This window comes from Vidua macroura, chromosome 7 (assembly GCF_024509145.1).
Source record: "Vidua macroura isolate BioBank_ID:100142 chromosome 7, ASM2450914v1, whole genome shotgun sequence".
Lineage (NCBI taxonomy): Eukaryota > Metazoa > Chordata > Aves > Passeriformes > Viduidae > Vidua > Vidua macroura.
In genome coordinates, this window is record NC_071577.1 from 7155864 (window position 1) to 7170131 (window position 14268).

A 14268-nucleotide genomic window follows, 5' to 3' on the forward strand; every position below is an offset into this window, starting at 1 on the left:
CGCCAGACACCGACCGTGTTACGCAAGACGCTCAAACACAGAACTCTGTCCTTTGCCGTCGTTCCTTTGTATTTAATCCTCGGGACAACGTTTGCATAAAATGCTGAGGCGACGGGACCGACTGATACGCGGACAAGACAGGCACAGCCGGACACTGCTGAACACGACATGCGCTTAAGGCGTCTAACACTATGTAAAGCAGCATCGTATGTCTTCACAGCAGAAATAACACCGGTTCTGGTACAGAGATACTGGAGGAAAGCACGAACCACCTAAAGTACTTTGTATGCCACTCATCAAGACGGCATTAAATGCAACTGATACGACAGTAAAACGCACGGGAAGTCAGGCTGATGGGCTGGCCTGTCTGTGCCATCTCTGAGCAATCATCCCACAAAAGCAAAGCCAGCTGCCCAGCCACCTGGATAAAACTAAATTGCAGATTACATCATTTAGAAGTTGCATTGATTTCTAGTAGGGTAGACATTAAAAAGAGGCATTTTAGTCCTTGCTATGGCTTACTACCATGGATTCACCTGTGACAGTGGAAACTTGAGACTTGAACGTTATATACACGGAATTAAATGAAGTAAATCACAGTTATTTTGTCATCTCTAGAGAAGAGTACTGTGGGAAGGCCTCTACTTTTCATTAAGGAAGATGCTTCCTCATTTTCTGCAGAAAAGGTCACTCCATAAAGTGCACCATGAATTCTGTATGTGTTGTGTCCCAGCCGTTTACTCGGCTCCTGTCTGAAGCTTTCCTCCCCCCAGACTGCCAGTGACCAAGCCTACCTTGGGACTTGAAAGCGAAGCTGTGGGGTTTTTTTCTCATTTGTGCGTCAGTGTTAATAATAAAACTTAACATCTGGAATTTAGCAATTCTTGGAGTGACCTCTGAGCTAGGAGCTAATCTAAAGCAGCATCCTACAGGTAGCTGGCACAGGCTCCAGTGCACTAAGGAGATAAAAGCAGTACAGCATGTTTTGATCAGCAGAGGAAACTTCGTTATCCAGGACATCCGTCGGGACACTGTCACCTCTCTTACAAGGCCAAGAACTGCATTAGAGCACCACCTGTACCTTATATAGCCCCATATATGTGGGAGATAGAGGTGGTGCACTATAAAAATAGTTGTTTTTTCAGCCCTGCTGTTCTCAAGACATGCTGAGATTCTCCTTCTCTCACCAACGGAGTGGTAGCAGAGCATGCTCAGCACCTGGGACAAAAATGGCTTTTGCTCTCTTCAGAGGTTTAATGTGAGTGAGTTCCCTGCCCAGACTGGTGTGCACAGCTCCTGTCAAATGTGAGCATTTGGCAAATGCCAGGCAGCGCAGCCTAAGGCTCCGTGGGCTTCACAGGCTGAAACCTGCTGCCAGGTGTGTGCTTAATGGTCTTAGCCCCAGGAAAACCTGTGGGCTGCACTACAGCAGCAAGGCAGCCGTCTGCAGGGTAGCACTGCAACAGCTACTGCAGAGCCTGTGAGGAGAGCTGCAAGTCCTTTCTTTGGAGATGGCTAGAAGGATACCATTTCCCTCCTTAGTAAGGCTGCTTTATGATGTGTGTGTCAAAACTGCAAGCCCTCAGGAGCCAAAATGGTAATGAGCACATTTTGGATACTCTCAGGATGATCCAAAACATCTTCCTCTGCACAGCAATGGCATGATTATAAACTCCAGTTAGTCTAACATGAGCCAAAACCGGCAGTGTATGATTCCCAAGGGTGTCTTTGGGCATTGCTGATGATTTCATGGTTTGCTTCACAGCTATTTTGCAGTTTGCCTGTCAGCAGCTAATGGCTAAATTCACATTTCAGTGTAATTCCATGATGCTGCAGAAAAACCCTTTAACTCAGCTGTGACTTCAGCTGATCCCCCCAGGGATCTCCACCTTCTATAAATGTTACATACATTCATCTAATACTTGCAGCCATGAACATTACATACATAAAATGGAACCTTTTAAAATACAATCTCAGCATGCCAAAAATAGATTCTTTCATCAAGTTTCTGCCCTGCAATATCCATCTTTTGTTTACAATGTACATATATATTTATATATATATATAGTAACATGAAAATACCATATATAAATATTTACTTTAAATCCCTCTACGTATATCCAACAGCATCAGGGGAGCAGTTGCTTGGGACCAGAAGGTCCACGCATTCCAGATGCAGTTTCTTGGAGTATTTTTTTAAACTCTGGAGATGAATAGCTCAGTACATTAAAGCAGGACAGTGTGGGTTATTTATACCACCTGCAGACCACTCAGCCCCTGCCCATCTGTGTCTGTGGACAGCACATGCATTCCTGCTTACGCTATATACTGTATTTAGTTTTACAGAGCAAATATTTTTGTAGCACAAGGGCAATATTTTACAGAGTGGAATGGAACTAACAGATAAAAGTAAACTCAACTTAAGTCTGCAGTGCCAAAAAAAAAGAAAAGAAAAGTCTAATTGCTTTATGGTGCTTATTGTTGCTCTGCAAGTTAGAAACAATGGTCCCAGGCTTGAGAAAATCAAGCTTTAGATTGGTACTTTCTGTCAGTGTTTTCACTGTTTTCAAAGTGTAAGAGCCTTGGGTTCAGCTGCTGTGTAGCCCTCCTCTCAAAAACACTACAAAAATAAATCTCAGGCACAGTCTCAGAAGAGACTTCTCTGTCTCACACAGTCCAGCAGCCCATTACCCAGTGAGGCTGCTGATCACAGTACACGGCTGCCAGATCAGGGCTCTATGGACCACGTTTGCCTACACACCCCTATCCTGAGAATTCTGTACCAGTTCTTGGTTCCTGTGGTCCTGCCCTGAACTGAAAAGAGATCTCACAAACAGAAATTTGCCAGTCTATAGCAACTGGCTGATAGCTATTTCCTGCTTTTGGATAATAAAGTGCTCTTGCTTTAATTAGTTACTATTTAGCAGGGAACTCTAAGGAAAGGTAAACACTTCCTTCCTCCTCCCACTACTGTACTTCCCCAAGAGTTAAACATGAGATTCATCTAGATCAACATCTGTCTCCCCAAGCTCCACATGTGCAAAGCTGAAATGAGTGGCCAGCAGAGGATTCTCCATGCCATTGTCCTCACTGATGTGCAGGACAGTGTCCCCATGCTGCAGCAAGCTGGTGGTCTCCAGGCCAGTGTAGTCCTCAGTGTCAGAGAGCTGGGTAGGAGGGGTGCTCTGGGCTGTCGTTGGCCGGGATTCCAAGCCCTCCTCTTTTTCCTTCTCCTCCTCAGCAGAGAGTGCCTCGCTCTGCAGTTGAGGACAGCTGGTGGTCAGGCTCAGAGAAAGCAGGAGGGAGAGGGGGAAAAAAGGAAAGGAAGGTCTATAAAGTATTTTCTCATTCAGATATACATTTTACCATAAAGAACTAAGCACTTGTAGATTATAAATCCCTTAAAATTATACCTAACAATATATTTTTGCTGATGAATCAAATTTACATCAAAGATCAGAAAGTTAATCTGATTTGAGTCATTAACACTCCCACATTTAATCTTTTTTAGCATATGGCTTCAAATGGAGAGTAGGTTTACATTCAATATTAGGAAAAAATCATTTATACTGAGGATAGTGAGGCACTGGAAAAGGTTTCCCAGAGAAGCTGTGACTGCCCCATCCCTGGAAATGTTCAAGGCCAGGCTGGACGGGCTTGGAGCAACCTGGGCTCGTGGAAGGTGGTGGAATGAGTCCAAACCATTCTGTGATTCATTCTATGATTCCGAAGACAGAGAGCATTCATTTGTGCATGGCAAAGGACATAACCTCAAAAGACACTGGATACCTGGGTGTATAAAAGTTATCTCAGTGTCACTGATGTGTTGAAGGGATGACTGGAATTGTCCCTGCACCATTCTCAGTGGGGGCCAACACAGAATTATGTTGGACAAGCAATTTCTTTTGCAATGTGGTGCTTAAACAGTCCTGAGGCTTTGATGGATTGCCTGTGAAAACCTGTTGAGGACAGCTTGCCTTGGTGATTGGGTCCAGAAGGACACTGTATGATGGGAAGACCGAAAGGGAAGATGCAGAAAATATATTTTCAAATTAAGAATTGTTGCATTGACCTGGAAAGGAATGGCTTTACAGAAGCAGGGGGCTTGACAGCAAACAGCCTAAAGAACAGCCACACAGGAGAGTTTGCTGTCTTTACCCTCCTGCCAGCTTTCATCACAGTGCTGTAAGGCATCCGGCGCTTCCCCGTGCCTGGGACCGAGCAGTGGAGGGACACAGGCTACAAACCCAGCAGTCACATTACCTGGCTGTGAAGGTCAGCCACAACGATGGCAGGAGAGGAAGTCAGCACAGGTTTGCCCAGGGGCTCCTGCTGGCCGGTGGCCTGGGGGCTGCTGTGGCTGCAGCCCGGCTGCTGCGGTGGGTCCACGGCGCAGGCCGGGGGTGCCTCGGGCTGGGCTTCAGTGAACGTCACCGACCGCTTCTGCTCCGCTGAAGGGTACAAAGCCCAGAAAACTCAGGGTTACAATTTGGGAAGAAATACACAAGAAAAGAAGAGAGAGAATCCCTGGAGGTTTTACAACTAAGACAGGATTTGTGGTTCCTTCCATCTTTATATAAGCTGTCTTATCAGCATCTAATCTGAAAGTCTTTTACTCTGGGTTTCTATTACAGCCACAGCAAGACTCTGGGATCTCCTGAAGTCTAACCAGCACACCTATGCTTGTCATGGCTTGGTGAGAAAAATACCACCCATAACATCTTTCCATTCCAGAAGAATACACTGAGTTGAATTCCCTCATATATAAAAGAAAAACTGGCATAGAAAAAGATAGGAGAATTGCCCAAGGTTTTGCTGAAAATCTAAGGAAAAAAGTGCAACAGATAACCCCTCATTCCTGCAGACTAAGTCCACTAGCCAGGAATAACAGAAGAGCACTGAGTAAAGACAGCTAGACTAAAAACTTAACAGTAAAACTGATATTCCCATTCCTGCTTTTAATTATTTTTTGTTAACTTTTGTGTTTCAAACATCTCCAGCAGTGGTGTTGCCCCAGCACACTCCTGCTGAAACGCAGCAAGTTCACAAGTAACCTTTGCTATTGGAGATGTTTCCTCCAAAGCTCACTGCTCACTTCAGATGGTACAGAATACAACCACCTGCTCAGCTTGGCAGTGCTGACTCCTGGAAACATACAGCACAGACTGAAACTGTCCTACATTCATTTCCATATGCAGTCCTTAGAGCTCTGTACTGCTAAGCTTATGATGGCATCTTCCAAACTTGCACATTGGGAGGTTTTGGATAAGGCATCCTGACTAGAGGAAACCCATCCCCTAAATTCTCCATAACTCTTGGAAACAAGATCATTCGTTGTCCATGTCCTGTTTGACCTTGAAAACCTCTGGAGAAACCATCAGAGTGTTTTGGGGGGGTGGATTTCTGACAGGATATCTGTTCACTAGGAAAAAGTATAAAGCTGCTGGGACTTCACTTTAATATAAGCTAGTAACAACCTACTATTCCTTCAAGCTAAAGCCACAGCATTTTCTACTTTCCAGTGTGGAATGCTGGCTCTGGAAATGCAGCAGTGCCCTACCACAGGGTTTTGGCTTTGGCTGGATGCTCCGTCTCGTGGTTGAAAGTCGAGCTCCGTGACGGCTCCGAGGCTCGGTTTGAGTCTTCTGACGTGACAGCAGCGGTCGTCGAAGCTAAACATTGGAACAGAGTTAGGCTGATGTATGGTCACATATTGCACAGCTTCTTCTCTGAAAGGAGAACACATCATCGCTGTCTGTACCTCTGATGTCCCCTCACTCTACTTTTAGCAGATATGTGTTTTAAGGTTTCCATGGCTCACACATTTCCTTCACATGAACTTCTGGGCTTTGTGCCTTTTCAGTTTCAACACTGAATGTAATGCAGGACAGGTTGTGTGACCATCATTTAATAATAGTAATAAGAAAAAAGCCTGCAGAGGACTGTGACATTCACATTCTCTGGACAGAGAGACATAATTCTGTCTTTCAGGATTTCTTTGAGAAGCACAGAGAGAAGAAGAGAAAACAGTCTTTATCTCTGCTCCTTTGCTTTCCCCATGTGGAATGTGGTATGGAGATTGTTTACCTGCAGTGATTGCTGGGGTGGATTCTGGTGAAGGTTGTTTGGGTTCAGTGACCAATGGGATCCAGCTGTGGCTTGGACTCTCAGCAGAGAGTCACGAGTTGGTAGTTAGATAGGTAAGCAAGAAGTATGTAGAATAGTATAGTATCTCTTTGAATAGTATATTAATGAAATATAGTATAGTTTTAATAAAGCTATCCTTCAGCCTTCTGATCTGGAGCCAGACATCATCATTTCTTCCCTGAGCCGGGGTTCGCTGCATTTTACTATAGAGGACAGGACTGAGGAATTGAAAATGAAGGGCAGCTCCTCTCTGAGGGATTTGCCTGGCTTCACACCTACAATTTGTGCTATGGTTCCTGCTAAGTCAAGGGACTGCCCTAGTATAGCAAAAATTAGGTAGAAGGGACACATCACATCCACACGTCAATGTCCACACAGCCCCATGCAAGAAAAGCCAAACCAAATCACACAGCAGGAGAGAAGGTTTGTTCATTACTGCCTGTGTCCTCACCTGCCGTAGGCCTCTCTTCCGCCCCAGGGGCTGCTGCAGGAGGAGGTTCTGCTGTCCTGGCTCGCTCTGCACACTTGCCACCCTGTGAGATGTTGACAGCATTAGGCCAAGTACAGAAGCACGCTGCATAACTAGTAGGTGTCCTGGCAACTGGGACTAAAGTAAATAAATAAACAAGAGATCGACCAACCACTAATGGCACAGTCACTTCAAAGAGCAGCACTATCTTTGAAGGATGGGAGGGGACATGTCTATTGGGTTGTGGCTTCCAGGGCTTAGGAAAGGGTGGGAGGTGGAGTCATGGTATTCAGGACTTGGCCACGCACAGGTAGCATCCAAATATAAATAACTGCAGATTTCAGTTTTCAGTCATTGATTGATGCATCCCACTGAGCAGCACTCACTTCTCTGCATCCTTTGCCACATCAGTGAAGGCAGGAACGTCAGCTTCCTAGCTCAAAAGCCTTGTTTGCTTTTCCTTTATTCAAGGACAAAGTTGTAAAAGCTATTTTTTTTCTTCCCAAATAAGACTCCATGGCCTCATCACAATTTTGTCATCTTGTTTTAATTTCAATTTAAGTCAACAAACAAAAAACAAACGCAAAGTGACAAAGGATCCATTCACATAATGGATGCATGAGTTATGTGAGCAAGGCCCCACACTCAACACTTGCAGCCTCAAGTCTTTTTGTGACTAACAAACAAAAGAGACAAGTAAACAAAAATTAGATAGATAGACAGACAGACAGAGCTTTTTGGTTTTTAATATACTGGCACAAAATATCTGAAAACCTGCAGTAGAAGAAACTTTAGCAATAAAACATACTCTGCTATGCACCATCTCATACTACCATTCAACTGACCATTCAACCTACCTAATATAAAGATACCAGCCTCCCCTCATTTTTATCAAAGCACTGTATTCCTCCAAACGCTGGACATTTAGCAGTCACAAAACACTTTAGCTGAGAGACTTATGACTACAATAGTCACTAACAGTTAAGACAGACTTCTTTAAACTCAGGCAGCTGCTTTTTTTAAGCCAGACTGGAATCCACTGAGCAACAGGTCCTATTTAAGCAACTTCCAGCTATAGCTGGTATACACAGTGTTCAAGATTCAGTATTGCAATAAATTTTGTCTTTGGCATGCATTAATCTAAAGGAAAACAACATTCTTTTCTCTAGATGCTTCCCTTGGACCTCCCTGGAGTTTGTCAGTACCACCAAGAGAATGAAGGCTAATCATCTGACCACGCAGCGGTGGAGGAAGAAGACAAACCTAGGTACATGGTCAGACAAGACATGGAGGACGGCTGTGGAGAGGCTTAAAAAGCTTTGCCTTCTGAGCAGCTCATTCTTCACTTTGGCAGAATTTACCGATTGTCCTTACAAGGTTTGGCAGAACAGAACATGCAGGGTTTCCTGCTCTGCTTTGGGGCTGTTGGGGTTTAGGATTTTGCCTTTTGTTTCTTTCTTTCATGGAATTTTGTCCCATCTGTTGCTGACACACCATAACGACTGATGCTTAGGCGAGACAAGAGAAGTTTCCATGGGAAGGGTGCAGCTCCCCACTCTCTTAAATGAGGGTTTTCTCTTGGAGGGGCAGAGATACCACAAGAATTGGGCTGGGGAAAAGGGGCTGGCACAGCTCCTGGCTCTCTGGGTTTCGGACGAAGACAGTGGAGCTGCTGCTTGGGGAGGGAATTCACTGCTGCTGCCAGGGCCCAGCCCTACCCTGTTTTGTCCTACCTCAGCTGAGCGTTTGCTCATGAGAGCCACCATTGAACTGGGACCTTATTGGCACCCTGCCTCGCTGGAAAGGACCCTTGCCATCTGTTCGGGTGGGGAAAACACAGGGACTCCAACCCTCTCTTCCTTCATGGAGGGTGCGTCTTCCCCGGCTACTGCGGAGGAGCCTGGCTGCCGCTGCCTCGGGCTTTTTTCGCTGCACTCTAACCCATGCTCCCTGCCTGCCGGGACACCCCGTGGCTGCTGCTGCAGCTGCGGAGTTTCTGCTGCCTCCTGTTTGCCACCCTGGGCGAGCCTGCCCTGCCGTTCCAGCCGCTGCTCCGAGGCTCCTGCTGCAGCCCCTCTTCCCCTTTCAGCCCCTCCGCCATTGCCGCTGAGGGACAGCGGCGCCACAGCGCCCCCTGCAGGCGCGGGGAGGCAGCACAGCGCCCCCTGCAGGCGCGGGGGAATCGCCGCACCCGCCCTGCCCGGCCGGGAGCCAGCAGCGCCCCCGGCGGCCGTGACGGGAACTGCAGCGAAGGGGAAAGCGCCGGCAGCCGAGAGCGGCTGGGCCTGGCCTGGGCCCTGCCTGGGGCTGTTTGCCTCCTTACACATAGATATGTGTGTGTGTGTTAGTAAAGAACTGCTGCTCCTTTTTCACAGCTCTGCCTGAAAGCCCCTTAACGTCAAAGTTATAATAAGTTGGAGGGAAGTGGGTCATATTTTCCATACCAAGGGAAGCTCCTGCTTCCCTTGGCAGACACCTGTCTTTCAAACCAAGATGGGGGCAAAGTCTTGTTACCTGATCTGAAAGCCTTATTCCTTCCTTCCTTTCATTTAAACTAAAGCCAGGCTTTGCAATGAACCATATCCATATGTTTCTATCACTTCTACAGGGGAGGCAGTGGCAACTTCAAGGAGAGAGACATCTTGGGACCTTGAAGCTGTTTATCTTTTGATTGACAGACTAATAATCCTGGGCATGCCCTCAGCAATCTCACCACAGCTGCACTGCCTTGGAAAAAGAGGAAAAGCTTCAGCAAGCTCAAAGCCAAAAAAAACCAAGATATATTTGAGTTCTTTTCTTCCTTAGACAGGTCTTCCAAATGAACTCACCAGTTCCTGGAACATATATCCCAGCTTTTCCATAGCATTTTTGCTTTACATACCAAGCATCCTAAACACCACACAAACACCTGCCTAGGGATAAGCAGAGCCCTTAGAGTTACCTCCTATTAGCAGAGGTGTGTTCTTGACTCAGACAGTGACTGCAGCACATATGACTGGTAAGTCCAAAAGCATCACATCATTCCTTATTAAAACAAAGATACTGCACTTAAATTAGTCTTTATATTTGTGATCTAGACTACTCAAAATTGCTTGATGAACTTCCTTAATCTTCTGTTTCTAGGATTACATAAAAACTTCTGCATTTCTAGAAGTTTTTACCGTGGTTACCACTATGTGAGTGAAGTAGGAATTAGCTGGAGAAGTGTTGGAACCCTAGAAAGAACCTAATATTCCAACAAAGAATTTCTTGCAAAAAATGTCTACTGGACTAGCTTGAAAATACTGTTACAATTTTTGATGAAGGAACTCTTAGTTCTGTGAGGAAGGAGACATGTCTGTAGCAGAAAGACTGCAATTATATTCAGTACAAAACAGTTTACAGTGCTGAAAAACCCACTTCACATGTGATATGAAAACACTTGAAAAAGTCCTTAGAAAACAGGTAAACATGGACTGTGTGAGGGCACAGAGGCTATATATGAGATAAAAACTATTCCCATGCACAGAAGACAAACAATAGGCAAGCAAAAAAAAGCTGGATTTAGTGTCCTCCTGCTGGAGTCTGGGATTTTCAGCCTGGCTTATAACATAAGTGAAATGAGTTAAGTGGCCTGGTTGATATTCACTTCCAGTACTGAATCATAACACAAATTGGTATAATCTGGAATGACCTTACAAGCTAAAATTGCAGATAGCTATTGCAGGGAAATGGTGGACCTGAGAGCAGTTGAGTTTTGCAGAGCTGCCTGTGCACAACACAGTCCTGCTGTGGCTGTCTTTTTGCTCTCTATCCCCACATTTTGAAGAAGGAAAGAGAGAGCGAGAGAGAATGATAAAGACCACAAATTGCAGACGGGTGACTGAATTTTCAGCTATACGCTTTCTCTTCATGAGGATTTGTGAGGGTTTCTTTTCACATCAAAGAACAGATCTACCCATCTTGATTCTGTGAAAAGGAGCATAGCAGCAGAGGGTTGGCTTTGTGCAGCCTGCCCTCCCTCCTTTTCTGTCTCTCTTTGTTTACCAGACCTGACCAGGAATACACTGTTTTTCTGACAGCCCGTGGGACCCAGCCAAGGAACACCAAATCAAGTGCCTTTTCAGCTGACAGTATATTTCCCCCGCCCATGGCAATCTGATCTACAAGAACAGTTTTTCCAAAGGACATAAGCCACATTTATTTGGGAATAAGAAACAAGATTTTTTTCTAGCCCAACACAAAGATGCCCTGTCACTCTCTGAGTATCTCTGTCAGGGGTTTATTTGCACACTAATGTTACTCCCATTATATAGGGCAGAGGTGAGCCAAAGATCAATCCAACCCAAGTTTATGGATGCATGCTGCCAGCACTACAAGGAATGACAGACAGTGCAGTCACACAGTGGGGGCCAAAACAAACTTTGTTGGGTTGGCAAGTAAAAGAAGTGATACTCAGGAATTACAAGAAAAACTAACCATGCAGGCAATAAACAAACAAACAAAACCCCAACCAATCAACAAAAAACCAAACAAAAACCAACAAAACAAAAACAACCAAACAAAACAAAACAAAGGAAGCAACGAGCTTCAATGTCTATTAAAGAGATGTACATGCTTGCCACACCACCATGGTAGACACTTTGTGTCCCTAGACATATGAATGAGAGGGTTGGTGGACAAAGGCAGTGGAGAATGGGTTAAATATATTGTATTTTCACATACATCCCAGCCCAGTTAGCATTAAATCTGCTGCTGCAATTGCCCTGGCAATGTGGATACAATCTGGTTTTTCAAGCTAGGATAGGCACAAACATTACAGAGAAATGTGTTTGTGCAACAGATTTCCATTACAGTGGCTTCACCTTCTTCCTTTCTGATTTGGGAAAATAGCCTATTCTCTCAGATGCTCCTCAGCCCTGTACCCCAAGCTGACTGAGCACTTCAGTGCTCTCCCCTTCCTGCCGTCCCTGCTTTTCTTCAAGGCTGTGTCTAATTGCTATAGAACAATGGGAAACAGACTTTATTATTATTTTTGCATTTGTCACAATTTGTTTAATTTATTTAAGACTCCTACATTCCACAAGGGTCTAGTCCTTAGTAAATATTGTTTATTTCTTTATCTCAGTTATGAATAAACACCAGCTTGTGAATTAAGAAGGTGATCCTAAAAAGCTATCAGTGTGCACCATCCAAAATCAAAGTTACATAAGAAAAACTCAAGCCTGCTTTATTCAGAACTAATGTTCTTGAATGTAAAAACAAATTAACTCTGCCCTAGAATCCCCATAGCACAATAAGCTTCTGCAACATCTGCTTTATTACTGCTGTCCTTTAGAGGAGGAATCCAATTTTCATATTTAGCAATGCAGTTGAAACATCTTTTCATCCTCACAGAGATCTAACCTAATCTTTTTAGACATATTTGCAGCGTCTTCATTCCTTCTTAAGGCTTTGCAGCCCTGGTGCCCATTCTTAAGACATTAATGCCCACTCCTTGAAAAGGGTAATAAACCTCAGCAGAACTGACTCCCAAGTGCATCTGCTCACCCATTTGCTCTATGAGATCTCTGTACCATAGAGCAGGGTGCAGGATAGTGTCCTGGTCCCTAGAGAATTAATAGGAACCCATTGTACAGCTGATTACATTTCAGGGTTCAGAATAAATTATTGTGTTTGAACACATTTATTGACTTAGGTGTCTCATAGTGCTTAGCCTCACCATTGTAATTAGGAGTGGCTACCCCTTACTTAACAAGATTTCAAACACCAACACTGATGTAACCAAGTATCAGGTCATTATTTGCCTTAGCTCAGATACAGACCTTCCCCTTTATCCTCTTAAAAAACTGTATTGAGTTTTTAGTGCTGCTAAAGGGACAACATGCAAGTTCTTTGACTGAATGATTTCTCTTCACCTCTTTAGCTCAGACCATGCAGTCCATCTCACTTTGTCAAAAGAACAGGTAACATTACTCCTGCCCCTGCCAAGAAGCTGCTGTCTTTTCCTAACCCATCATAGACCAGTCTGCCAGAGCAGGGTTCACACACACAAAGGACACCATGTTGTATGGAATGAGCTCGGTGACAGCACTGATGATAAACTCTCCTTTTGTCAGCTCAGGAGAGTGAACAAGCAGACACAGCAGCCTGTCCCCGTCCCAAAAAGCAACTACTAACATGAAAACCCAAGCTAATGGAGCAGAAACCATTCACACAAACGCCTCTCAACTTATCCACAGCTTCCACTGGTGCAGGAATGAAATAGCAAGTTACCCTCCGTGTTGCCAATGTATGGGGCCGTGTTTTCCTGGGAGGAAACAGAGATGCTCTTGGGACTAACAACAGCTCTCCAGCCTCAAGAGGATGGGTTGAGAGGCAGGAGCACAGCAGCAGGGCAGGGAGAATGATTAACATGACGGATCTGGGTGTTAAAGGTGCAGCCTTCCCTTTGAAGTTCACTCCTGACCCGTTTGTGTTTGCTCCCCTGTCTATAGGTAATGAGGAACAGCTAGACCTGAACTCCACTGCTAACAGAGCCATTTTAGGTTTGTATTTATGGTGTCCATCTGCACAATTTCTAAGGTGTCATTTGAGAATTGAAAATGCTTTGCAAAATTAATGAGAATTACTGTGAAGCACCCACAAAACACTATATTCCACAGGACTTACCATAATTAGTTTTATCAGTGAATGGTAAAAAACTCAGAGTGATATTAAGTCTTTTGTGGTGACAGCATTGTGAGATGAATGAAAAAACAGATGTCTCCATTTTACATAAGCCATCAGACTAATGCTTATAACAGGATACAGCTAATGCCTCATGGATCATTTTTCAAGCAATTGTTAAACAAGGGGAAAACCCCAAGGCCAGCCTGCTGCTTCTTTCACTACAGCTTTTTCTTTCCCCTTCTCTTTAGCCTTCTCAAAGTTATTGGCAATCAAAGCTGAAAACTGAAGGTGGGTTGCTACACCTTTGACTTGCAGGCCTGAATATTGATGAGCCACAAGAGACAGAGATGGAGAGAGTGACAAAAGGTGAGGGGAAGAGACAGAAGGTTGGAAACAGCTCGTTTCCCAGCACACACACTGACAGACAGGTAGTGTTCACACTGTACCTAGAGAGGCTGCCCTCAGTGGCCAGGCTCGGGGAGTCATCGAGGACATTAGGTTCACTGCAGGAGGGGCAGGGAGATTAAGAATTTAGGGAAAGAAAATGCAAAAAGCATGCGCTTGTCTCTGTTTTCAAGGGAAAAAAATATCAACGGAATAAAAAAGGTAAAAAAAGGACGGTAACATTAATTGGTCTCACACGCTCAACGGCACATATATGATTCAGAGGAGCTGAAAGAACATCTGATAACAGGAGCTGTCTTTAGAGAGAGTTCACACTGCATGAAGCCTCTGCTGAGATTTGGGGAGCTGAGAAGTTCAACAGGATGTGTTTCTAAAAGAAATAAGTCAGGGAACTGTTTTCAAAGCTATTTTCCTGCAGCATTTTTATTTATTTCATTTCTGTTTACTGTCAGCTTCATAGAAAGCTTTTTTCCTTCGCCATGAGCCACTTCTTCCTGGAGGGAGGGCTGATCTATCTCCCATGAGCTACAGACCACTTTACTTCTGGTGCAACTCTAAGGATAAGCATCTGGGAAACAAGGTCTCATAGTGCAATG

At 44.6% G+C, this 14268-nt stretch overlaps 1 protein-coding gene and 1 long non-coding RNA gene across 4 annotated transcripts in view; one reads left to right on the forward strand and one right to left on the reverse strand.

Moving 5' to 3' along the window:
* Nucleotides 1-48: 48 nt before the first annotated feature.
* UNC80 (unc-80 homolog, NALCN channel complex subunit) overlaps nt 49-14268 on the reverse strand; it is a 126897-nt gene continuing 112677 nt past the window's right edge. For 2 of the 3 annotated variants that reach the window (XM_053982079.1, XM_053982080.1), the window contains 5 exons: nt 13714-13770; nt 6599-6680; nt 5561-5672; nt 4264-4451; nt 49-3257 (listed from right to left, as the gene is read on the reverse strand). In XM_053982079.1, the coding sequence (XP_053838054.1) occupies nt 2988-3257; nt 4264-4451; nt 5561-5672; nt 6599-6680; nt 13714-13770 (709 nt within the window). In that variant the 3' untranslated portion in view covers nt 49-2987. The remainder of the gene's footprint in view (nt 3258-4263; nt 4452-5560; nt 5673-6598; nt 6681-13713; nt 13771-14268) is intronic. The other variant, XM_053982081.1, reaches the window with a different exon arrangement.
* Nucleotides 1173-11776, forward strand: LOC128809800 (uncharacterized). The gene is made up of 3 exons (XR_008437849.1): nt 1173-1258; nt 7786-7993; nt 9225-11776. It is a non-coding gene; the product is annotated as an uncharacterized LOC128809800 (long non-coding RNA).